This window comes from Danio rerio, chromosome 1, assembly GCF_052040795.2.
Source record: "Danio rerio strain M-AB ecotype USA chromosome 1, GRCz13ab, whole genome shotgun sequence".
Lineage (NCBI taxonomy): Eukaryota > Metazoa > Chordata > Actinopteri > Cypriniformes > Danionidae > Danio > Danio rerio.
This window is the reverse complement of record NC_141021.1, coordinates 57964055-57976564: the sequence shown is the minus strand read 5'-3', so window position 1 is coordinate 57976564 and position 12510 is coordinate 57964055. Positions and strand designations below refer to the sequence as shown.

General features: G+C 34.2%; 1 protein-coding gene across 5 annotated transcripts; it reads left to right on the top strand.

Annotated features, from left to right (window-relative positions):
* The first annotated feature begins 277 nt into the window (after positions 1-277).
* si:ch211-286b5.4 lies at positions 278-12434 on the top strand. Of its 5 annotated transcripts, none has more exons than XR_015477136.1 (13): positions 278-321; positions 2358-2431; positions 2927-3024; positions 3426-3494; positions 3766-3889; positions 5091-5169; positions 5284-5401; positions 6126-7015; positions 7061-8159; positions 8229-8390; positions 11148-11265; positions 11343-11490; positions 12309-12434. XR_015477136.1 is itself a non-coding variant. In XM_087238107.1 (13 exons), the coding sequence occupies exons 2-13, from the start codon at positions 2371-2373 to the stop codon at positions 12358-12360; spliced, it is 1284 nt and encodes a 427-aa protein (XP_087094233.1). In that variant the 5' UTR covers positions 278-321; positions 2358-2370; the 3' UTR covers positions 12361-12434. The 5 variants fall into 5 exon arrangements, 4 of the variants coding, with proteins under 4 accessions (XP_087094233.1, XP_087094234.1, XP_087094232.1 ...); XM_087238107.1 differs by having other exon boundaries at positions 6126-6276; positions 8056-8159; XM_087238106.1 differs by lacking the exon at positions 278-321 and adding an exon at positions 1176-1284 and having other exon boundaries at positions 6126-6276; positions 8056-8159.
* Positions 12435-12510: the final 76 nt, after the last annotated feature.

Sequence of the window (12510 nt, the reverse complement as noted above, 5' to 3'; positions counted from 1 at the left end):
TTGTTGGTTATTTTGAATGTTTATGACATAATAATGTAAATATAATGTCAATGAAGTGAACACTAATGCTTCACGATTCATCTATATGTATTTTATGTAAGTTATAGTTTGTTTCTGACATGTAATTGGCTCAGAGCTGACGTTAATTAGACTCAAGCTGTTAATCACTAATGAGATGATTGAAGGAAACCTGTTTGATCATTGTGTCACCTAATCTAGCAGAAGTTACTTCAGATCTCATTTTATTTTTTCCTCTGTAACACTTTTTTTTTTTTTTTTTTTTGAAGAATTAAGAGGCACGACTGCAGTGCTTTTGTTCTGGTAAGATGTATATTATAACATTTACACCATATGTCCTCCAGAATTTTGCTGAATTATTTATTTTTTTTACATCAGCAGTCTAAAATGTCTGATTTTGTGACAGCTTTTTGTCAAAACGTTTGGCATTTGCATCAATTCTTACTTTTTTTTTTTTTTTTTTTTTGCAGTAGAAATACACAAATATCTTATAAAATGTCTAATTTCATGAACCATTGGACTCTCAAAAGCAAAAAATAATAATAAAATTTAGATCTCAAAATAATTTTTTAATCTTATATTGTATGGGTGTATTTAGAGGAAAAGCCAAAAATAAAAACGTCGTTGGTGCCAAAACTTGTTTCATGAAGATATTTAGTAAATTTCCTGCCATGAACATATAAAACTATATTGTTTGTTGATAATATGCATAACTGATAACCTAATTTGACCTTGATTTTCTTAGTATTTTATATTTATTTTTGGTAAGTTTATGGAATTGATTTGTAATAGTTGTAATTTAACCAAATATTGTTCAATCCTTCACTGTTTAAAAAAAAAAAATAGGGTTTCACACAATTCATTCATGTTGTCCCAACACAAATCGATTGAGTTAACAATTAATGATTAAATGGATTGAACATAAAACAATTAAGTTGTCCCAAAAAAATCTCAACATTTGCGTTTTGGCTCAATTTGAAAAAGTGAATTGAAAAAGTTTAATAAAGTGACCACAAATACATTTATTTAAATGTATTTAAAGTGAGTTGTCATTTGTTTCTGACATGTAATTGGCTCAGAGCTGATGTTAGTTAGACTCAAGCTGTCAATCACTAATGAGATGATTGAAGGACACCTGTTTGATCATCATGTGACTCAATCTAGCAGAAGTTACTTCAGATCTCAGTTCATTTTCTCTGTAACACACTTTTTTTTTTTTTTTTTTTTGGAAGAATTAAGAGGCACGACTGCAGTGCTTTTGCTCTGGTAAGTATATTATAACATTTACACTATACATCCTCCAGGAACTTGCAGAGACCCTTTTTTAACAAATGCAGTCTAAAATTTCTGATTTTGTGATAGTTTTTTTTTATCAAAACTTTTTGCATTTGCATTAATTCTTGTTTTTTTCTGCTTTTTGTTTTTTTAGAACAATTAGAAATACACAAAGAGCTTATAAGATGTAGAATATCATGAACCATTAGACTCTCAATAGCAACAAAAAAGACAATAATATTAATCTGGACCACAAAATCTTTTTTTAATCATATTATATGGGTATATTTGGAGGAAAAGCCAAAAATAAAGACATTGTAGGAGCCAAAACTGACGTAATTTCTGCTTGAATGAGTCACATGATGATCAAACAGGTTTCCTTCAATCATCTCAGCCATTTGACCTTGACTTCCATTGACAGCCATCATGTTTCATGAAACATGTTTAGTAAATTTCCTACCATGAACATATCAAAACTATATTGTTTTTTGATAATATACATTGCTGAGAACTTAATTTGGACTTTATTTTCTCAGTATTTCATATATTTTTTTCGAAGTTTATTGAATTAAATATTTAGATTTTTAACATATTATTAATCATTTAATTATAATAATAATTAATAACTTATTGCAAATTTTCAGATTCAATCCTTCACTGTAAAAAAAAGTGTCACACATAATTAATTCATTTTGTCCCAACACAAAACGATTAAGTTGATAATGAAGTATTTAACAATTAAATTGTCCCAAAACATCTCAAGAATTGTTTCAGCTCATTAAAAAAAAATAATAATAATTAAAAAGTAATTTGAGTAACATATTTTGATGGTAAATGGTAAGAAATGGTAAGAAAAATGGTAGATGTATCTCAATTAAAAGAAACACTGAAAATTAAATTAGTTTGTATTGTTTCGCCCAAAACACTGTCTGGTTATTTTTGTCAATAGCATTTGTGGTTTTGAGACTTTAATAATTCCTACAAAGGTTTTTCCTTCAAATAATGAAGTTTCAGTTTGCATAAGATATTAGTGCTTCATTCATGATGTGATGCTGTTGTTCCAGTAACTGCAGGACAATGACGCACAAACAGATCGCAAAATCACCAGAATCTCACATGAGAGCTCAAGACTCCACAGGTACACAATCACATTCAGATTTATTAAGCGGCTCTAAGGAATACTTTATTCTTAGTTATTGTAAATTGTGACATTTTAGCGTATGTTCACATATATGACAAAATTAAACTAAAGAATACTACAAATAATGTTGAAATACAGCCTACGTGTTCTTTCATGTGACTGTTTGGCGCCATCCTGTAACTAATAATAATAATAATAGGCTAGTAGTTCTTTCTTCAAAAACTTTACGTTTAATGAAAGAGCTAATAAACTATTACAGCTCAATTCAGTGTTTTGTGTCTAATAAGTTAGTTTTGTGCGACTAATTCGTGTAATAATTGTATAATATGGCGCCTGTTGTTTTCACGGATTAAAGCCAATCTGCTTCGCGACTGCTTAAAAGTTAGTCAGGACTTATTTTGCGAAAACAGACGTACATTATTTCTTAAATACAAATTAAACTGTTACAAACCCAATGAAAGCACAGACTGACTGTGTGTTTTTGTGTGTCAGAGATGTTGAACTCTCTGATTGAGCCTCAAGAAAACACTCGCAGTTTCTCCCGCCGACTCTTCAGAGAAGATCAGACAGACCTGACCAAGAGTTTACAGGTTCATTAAACACTCCAACAACACACTAAATATACACGGTAGCTTCAGGATAATCTCACTGAACCTTCCATTAACATATCCGGATAAATAATGTGGATATTTTATTATATTCTTAATTAACATTTTGGGACATCCATGAAGACCATGTAGTGCATCTCAAGGAGTTCATCTGAATCTAAAAATAGATCAAATGTTTAATGTTTTATATACGAATGTACGACAAAACTAGTCTATACAAAACTTTTTATTGCACAGATATAAAAAATATATAATTTTTATGTGTTATATGTCTAAATATAAAAACATTTTCTCAAACATATTCATGCAGTTGTGTGTTTAGGTATAATATGTATGATATATGAAGTTTATTATGTTATTTAAGAATTATTAGCCTTACACAGGAGCAGCTTATGGAAAAGGATCTTCACATCGCCAGACTACAAGATGCTCTGACCTCTGAAAGAAAAAAGGTGCATCCTCATCATCATCACATTTAAATACAGTTCCTGCACTGTAAAAAAAAAAATTTGTGTTTTACAAAATTACTTAATGTTGTCCCAACACAAATTAATTTAATGTTTTTTACAAGTGTAAGTGGATTGAAGATAAACAGTTGTGTGAATTATGTTAAGAATTGTTATTTCAACTCGTTTTAAATAAATAGTTTAAATAAATAGCTTAAACTAGCAGAAAAAGACATTTTTCGAGTGATGCTTACTCTGCTGTTGTGTGTGTGTGTAGTGTGCACGTCTGCAGTCTCGCTGTAACCAGCAGGGGGCGGAGCTGAAGCGCAGAGAGCAGCAAACCAACCGCATGAAAGAGAAACTCCCGCAGCTCACCGACAGACAAAAACACCGCGGCGTCTGTGAGATTCACCGCTGGCCTTTCTATGTTTGTGTTTTCAGATGTTAAGTGGAAATAATTTCACAAACGGAACCATACAACTATTATTATTCCTAGGTTACATACCTGTCAACTTTGGGATGTGCAAATAAGGGAATTTTAATTAACATTAACAGCTATTATAAAGATAGAATCGTTATCAAATCTTATTAATCTTTTCTTTACTAAATAACTTGCACATACTGATTAAAGAGCAACAAATGAGTCAATCATTTATTGGGATTTTTTGTTTATTAGTTGTGTTTGAAAAAAAAAAAAACACCAAGATCGACATCTTTAAACGTTATAATTATTAATTATGTGTATATGTCTGTTCAAACACGTACCCAAAACCGAATCTTTTGCTCTGCTTCATATCACGTGTACAGAATCTGTTTGGGACACAGTGTCTATCACTGGAGTGTGTCAACTGACAGTCACGCACCGCTACATTGCTGATTTAAGGGATGCATATAGGAGAGGCGACGGCACCTGTTATGAAAGGGAATCCCACCATTTTTATTTTTATTTAAAAGTTTTTTCATGCCTACATAAAATGAAAACACAGAACAGACTCGCATTTAAGAGTGAGGGGCGGCCCCTAGCGGTTCGGCGATATGGGTAGCGTATAGGGAGGATTGGCTCTTTAATGTTTATTGCCACCCTTTAGAGAAAAACATTCCTGCCAACACTCCCGTTTTCCCAGGAGTCTCCCGTATTTCAGACCCTTCTCCCGATTTGTTCTGTCTCCCGTAAAACTCTCGGAACAACACAACCCCCACCCCTCAGCTTTTTGGTACAGTCCTCGGATTGCCGTCCGTCTTGGTTGTACAGACAAGGGACCTCACTCTTCAGCTTGTGCGAACAATCCAATACAACGAACCCCCCCCACCCCCCAACCCTGCGCTCTTCAGTTCGCAAATCCCCACCCCCCCCCCCCCCCCCTATTTTTGGGACAAATACGGGTAAATACCTTGATGGGATTATAGAGGGATATAACTTTATAATACGAAAGAATCCTGAAAAAAAGCCAGAGGGTTGACTGGTATGCCAGGTTAGAATATACACAAACTTCCTGTAGTGCAATATGACATCATCAACAAATTCTTTTGGGTAAATATTGAATGTGTAAATATGGGTATTACATATAAATGCAAAACAAAAGTGATATTTCCTATCCAAAGCTATAGAGATATTAAACGTGTTGCCGAAGTGGACAGGACGAAGAGAGGCTGGATGCAAGACTGCAAAGGCTGATGGGAGGTACATGCAGTGACCTGATGCCCTTTTCAAGCCTATCAAAAGCATTTAATTTCCGATAATGTGCATTAATGATGACTAGAAGCATTTGTGTGTGCGATTTGTCTCCCCCTGCAGGATAGAAGAGGCATTGCGTCTGCTGTTAGACCGAAGAGAAGCTGAGCTCAGAGAAGCCATGAAACTAAGACACGGCCTTACGACGCTACTGCACATGCTCAGAAACAACATGGCACAGGTGAGGAAGACAACTGCACTTTCACTGTGTTTAATACGAAATCATTGTATGCGGAATTTAAATATGGAGTAAGTAAAGGCACAGTATGTACTTTTGGCCACTAGAGGGCCTGTATTCACAACAAACAAAGGTATATTTTGCTTATAAGTGTGGAATAATGGTAGTTGTAGTCTTCATTATCCTACGGGACGATTTTAGAAATCATGTTGATGATGAGTAAAGTATTATTATCATAGTATGAAGCGGAGTAAGGCTGGAGGATGTGAAGTGAAACGAGAAACGCACAAGCAGCACAGCTTTTATTAGGATTTTTATTAGAGCTTTTTAGAATTATTGAGAGTTCTGTTATAATGGTGTCTAATAGAACACATTTATTAAACATATTAAAGCCTCACTGTTGTCTCCATAATCTAGAAAACCAAACCAGAAATTGAGAATTTGTGACACCATTAGCGTTAACACCACACACACACACACACACACACACACACACACACACTGCATATTTCTCTGCATTTAAACAAACATCTTACAAACATTTGGGATAATGTACGTACAGAAATCAGCAAAATATATTAGTGTTATAAAGTTTTTTTTTTATTTGATTTTTCAATGAAAAAAATTACATATTGTTACCCTGAAAAAGTCTAGGCTTCACTGTTGCATTTTTGAGTGTGCAAAAACATTAAGTGGATGTATCATCTATTTCATTCTGTTTAATTAGGCAATTCAAGACTCCAGCGACACAGGTGTGGAGGAAACTGAAGATAATGTGCTGGTCCAATCAGAGCAGAGTCTGGGTGATCATGTGACGGGAGGCGTGGTCCAGGAGTGGATGCAAGTTCAGAAAACACTGCGGGAGCTCATGGCACAGAGTATAACCTGTTTACTCTTTAACTGACAGCTTAAATAAGGCTTTAGAGACTTTAATTAATTCATAAAAATAGAGTTGGGGTCTAAATTATAAGCCCTCATTTAAAATGTTAATTAGTTTTCAAATGTTTTTCAGCTAACAAAGCTAGGACATTTTTCACAGTATTTCCCATTTATATTTTTTTTCTAGAGAAATTATTCTTTCGTTTAGCTGGAATAACTAAAACATTTAAAAAATGTGGTCAATACTATTAGCCCCCTAAAGAAATGGTAATGCATTGGACAGAACAATCACAGTTGTCCAATGACTTGCTTAATTAACCTAACTTGCCAAGTTTCCCTTATTAACCTAGTTAAGGATTTAAATCACACTTTAAGGGCCTGAATACCCAAACACAAGTATTTTCAAAATCACACTATTTTTCCATGCATATTAGCTACACTACAACCTTGATATCAATATCAAGATGGCGCCGAGCATGGCTGCTGTATTGCGAGCTCCAGCAATCTTTGTTGCGTTTTGTGTGTTTATTTGTATTTTTGTCGTTTTTCATGCTGGATGTACACGCTCTTATTACCTACGACAGACACACACTTCAGGAAATTGGCTCCCTCTTTGCACATCGACCAGACTTTGAGTTCTTTAACGACGCTCTGTTTACAAACACAGCAACAGAGCTCTATGTCTGGGTCACACAACTGAAGCGACGAAGGAATTGCAGCCGGAAAAGAGGAAAGAGAGCCGGCGTCCTCATTAGACTGAGACGACGTGGATTTCGACCTCAGCTCCCCACCATTCTGCTGGCTAACGTTCAGTCACTGGACAACAAACTTTGCGAGCTGCTGATGATGTGACAATAAAAGTGATTTGATTTGAGTTTCACCTTATGATGTCGGCATGCACACTGTTTTCTCTTATGTCTGGGCAACACGGCTGGGTTCACACCAAATGCAAAAGATGTGAACGAGGCAAATTTCACTTGTTTGCAGTTTGCAGGCCTCCAGGAATGTGGTTGAGAAACACTGGCCTAAAGTGAATTTTAGTATCTTGCAAAATATCTAGTAAATTATTTAGTTTTGTCATCATGTCAAAGACTAATTAATTAGAAATTAGTAATTAAAACTATTATGTTTAATAAATTTCACCATTATATCTCTCTATTAAACTTTCATTTCCAATCGGCGTACCCCCTTTATATATCTGGGGTTGCCACAGTGGAATGAACCGCCGACTTATCCAGTATATGTTTCGTGCAGCAGATACACTTACAGCTGTGAAACACCTGGGAAAACACCCATACACACCATTCACACAGATGCACTACGGCCAATTTAGTTTATTCTGTTCACCAATAGCGCAGGTGTTTAGACCAGAGGTGGCCAACCCTGTTCCTGGAGACCCACCTTCCTGCAGATTTCAGTTGCTACCCATATCAAACACACCTGAAACAATTAATTAGGACCTGAACACCACGTGATAATTACAGGCAGGTGTGTTTGATATGGGTAGCAACTGAAATCTGAAGGAAGGTAGATCTCCAGGAACAGGGTTGACCACCCCTGCTTTAGACTATGGGGGAAACCGGAGCACCCGGAGGAAATCCGCACCAACATGGGGAGAACATGCAAACTCCACTCAGAAATGCCAACTAGCCCAGCCGAGGCCCTGCAACCTTCTTGCTGTGAGGCCACAGCGCTACCCACTGCGCCACCGCGCCACTCCATTAAACATCACTAAAAGTCACAGGATGGCTAATAATGTTGTCATTAACTGTGTTCAGGTCCCATTGCTCCAGAAACAGACCAGGAGAAGCTGCTGGTTCATCTGGAGGAAGAGCTGGAGCAGAGCCGACAGCTGATCCGAGCGCAGCAGCAGTTACTACAGGTCAGACATACAAGACAAACTGTCATGCGTGATGTTATTTACCACAGTAACTGAGGTGTTTTCTCTCAGGACAGTGTAAATCCTCCCCTCCCCGCTGTGCTGATGGACTGCTACTATCTTGAGGAGTGGGAGCGGCTTCAGGACCACTGGGAGGAGCTTAAGAGGCAGAGGCGGAGCTTCCAGCGGGAGAGGCAGGCCTTCACTGAGGCTGCCATCCGATTGGGCCGTGAGGTAATTTATGCATGTGCATGTTTTTCTATCTTTAATGAAGCAACTGCAATGTTTAACTCTCGAAGCCTAGGGCTGTGTTTCCCAAACCTGCTCCTGAAGTCACACCAACTGTACACTTTTGTTTACTTCTCCCTAGAACATTAGAAGAAACTCCAAAACCTGAAGTTAATAGCTTAGATAGGGGAGACATCCAAAACATGTACTGTTGGTGTGCCTTCAGGAACAGAGTTGGGAAACACTGCTCTAGGAGACACCAGTTTACTTACAAGAGAACAAAAATGACTTTAAATGACAAATGATAAAAATAAACCCTAAAGCAACCAAAAATGAAGATTTGACCCTTTAAAGGGCATCTATTTTACCGTTTTCAAGCTGTAAGATAAGTATTTTGTGTCTCCAGAATGTGTCTGTAAAGTTTCAGCTTAAAACACCCCTCAGATTATTTGTTACACCTTTAAAAGATTGTGATTATCTGCTTTAAACACAATATAGCTGTTTCTGTGGCCTGTGCATGATAAACAGATAAACAGCACAGTGACAGACATGAAGAAAGCAGATTTCACATAATGTTTGTGAGAAATACTAAAGTAAGAACTTTCCCAATGATTATTTGATGTATTTGTTGTGGAGTTAATGAGTGGATGAGTCACAAACGATGTCATTATAAACTTAACACACAGCACACGCGTTTGACTTGCACTATTTTTACACAGCCAATGTGACAGGATACAGGTTAATATGCACTGCTGTATGGATATGCATTATGTTGAAGCACAAAATAAACCTTTTTTAACGTCAACAAACCGGGATTGAAGCGTCTTTTGTAATTGTGCTGACATGCAGCTGAGAAGACTAATTCATTACAAACATGCACTGATTTAAAGACGTTTTAAACTCATTCTTGATCACATTCGATGATGACTGATGATCACAGAGATCTGGACAGATATGTTAATCCCGCACATTCCTATCTTTGTTAATATGATCGTACGCATTACTACAAAGACATGTGGTAATACGTGGCTGTCAATTAATTCAGTGGGCGGGGAAACTGCACTCATACGTCACGTTGCGGTCGGCCTCAAAATGCTAGCAATTTGGATCCTATTTTAGGGAATTTTAAAGAGACTTATTGTGTTTCTATGACTGTGGACACTATACCTACACTCAGTCCTGTCCAAACAGCCGACAAAGATGATTTTCATCATAGGTGCCCTTTAACAACTAACTTTTATAGAACTAACATGAGTGTTGCGTGCTCCTGAAACATATTAAATAGTTTGTATATACAAGGAAAATATGCAAGTGTTATTTCTAGACCTGAAAACGACATAAGAATAACTAAAATATTAAGTCATGGACATTTTTATAATTGATATATGGTGTATATTTTTGGTGTATATTATATGTCAAGCTCCAAAACATTTTATCTGATTATACTGCTATTTGTTAGGAAATAACATCACTAAAAGTTATTAAGTTCCATTTAAAGCAATCTAATAAATAAAGTAAAATTACTTCAAATATTTAAATTAAATTATTATACAATTTATATGAATGTATTTTATCATCAATTATTCTGATTATTATTATTATAAATATTAAAATTAAATTATTATACAATTTATATGAATGTATTTTATCATCAATTATTCTGATTATTATTATTATTATTATAAATATTAAAATTCAATTAATATACAATTTATATGAATGTATTTTATCATCAATTATTCTGATTATTATTATTATAAATATTAAAATTAAATTATTATACAATTTATATGAATGTATTTTATCATCAATTATTCTGATTATTATTATTATTATTATTATAAATATTAAAATTCAATTAATATACAATTTATATGAATGTATTTTATCATCAATTATTCTGATTATTATTATTATAAATATTAAAATTAAATTATACAATTTATATCAATGTATTTTATCATCAATTATTCTGATTATTATTATTATAAATATTAAAATTAAATTATTATACAATTTATATGAATGTATTTTATCATCAATTATTCTGATTATTATTATTATTATAAATATTAAAATTCAATTAATATACAATTTATATGAATGTATTTTATCATCAATTATTCTGATTATTATTATTATAAATATTAAAATTAAATTATTATACAATTTATATGAATGTATTTTATCATCAGTTATTCTGATTATTATTATTATATTAAAATTCAATTAATATACAATTTATATGAATGTATTTTATCATCAATTATTCTGATTATTATTATTATAAATATTAAAATTAAATTATACAATTTATATCAATGTATTTTATCATCAATTATTCTGATTATTATTATTATAAATATTAAAATTAAATTATTATACAATTTATATCAATGTATTATCATCAATTATTCTGATTATTATATTATTATAAATATTAAAATTCAATTAATATACAATTTATATGAATGTATTTTATCATCAATTATTCTGATTATTATTATAAATATTAAAATTCAATTAATATACAATTTACATGAATGTATTTTATCATCAATTATTCTGATTACTATTATTATTATTTTTTTAAATAATTTTATTTCAAATATTTACATATCTCATCACAGTTTTCCATAGTAAAATCACAGTATCAGTAATAATAGTAATCGCAATTACATTTTACAACTAAGTACTTTAATGCTTCATAATCATAAATGTTCCCACAGTAATTCTGTGTGTGTGCGCGTGTGTGTGTTTCAGAAAAATGAGTTTGAGCAGCAGAAAGCCTTGCGCTTGAAGTCGGACTTCCTCAATTTCTCTCCAGTCAAGAAAAACACACAGTGGAACCGGAGAGAGAGCACAGCGCTCAGCGACCAACGTATGCGCACACACACCTCATGACCAAAGCATTGACATCACAGTACCACAGTATAATGACCATGTGAGTGTGCGCAGGTGTTGCAGCTCCAGATCAGCTCTCCATGTCTCTGTGTGTCACTCCATCATCTGAGGGGTCAGAGGTCACACCGGGGTCCTGTCAGAACCTGGTCATGACCCCCAATACTCCAGAGCTGTACTCTGTTCTCAAACTGCCCTATTATAGGTCAGATATCTATTATATCTAATCATGCATATTTAAAGAGATAGTTCGCCCAAAAATGAACATTATCTCCTCATTTACTCACACCGGAGTGCTTCTAAAATTTCAAAGGGGACCAAAAATCACTTTTATAAGGGGTTTAAACAGTTGTGTGGCATCAGTGTGAATATAACCAGCTTCTAATGGTAAAACTGCATTAATATTATTGCTTATAATCAGACTTGATGAAAACAGTCTGTAGAATCACTTTGATTGACATTCTGCCTTTGTACGTGTCATCAGAGGGGGAAAGCCCCGCCCACTAGTGACCATCTCTCCCTCATAAGCATCAGATGTTTGTCTTGTTTTTAAATCTGCCACTATGCTGACACACAGGCATTTGTAGCTCCGCCCTTTTTTGAGAAGAGCACAATCTCATATGAATTTAAAGTGACAGTCACCACAATTAGAATCAAAGCCTAAAAGGGTCAGTTTCAGAGAGTTATAAAACATTACGTGTGGGATAGTTTAAGCTGAAACCTCACATAAACACTGTAGGCACATCAGAGACTTATACATTTGTAAAAAGGGGCATAAAAGATCTACTTCAATATTTTTTCTTATGTTGAACACTAAACAACACATTTTGAAGAATATTAGAAAATAGCTGCCATTGACATCCATAGTAGAAACAAGAAATGTTATGGAAGTCAATGGCAGAACAGAAGAAAGAAACTCAAACAGGTTTGAAGCAAGTGGAGGATGACAATTGTCATTTTTGGGTGAACTGTCTCTTTAATTGTAAAGCACAGTTGTAGTAAGTGTGATTATTCGTGTGTCAGGTCTCAGCAGATGCTCGGGTCACCTGAGGAGCACCACACTTGGCCCTTTTAGCGTAACGCAGAGCTGGAAATACTTTTCTACAGGACACATTTTGAATCAATTAAATAAAGAAATGCATTAATGTATTGTGTTTGTATCGCCTTCTCTTATTAATCATCAACACCCACAAATGCACACAATAACTGCATTCATATGTTTTTT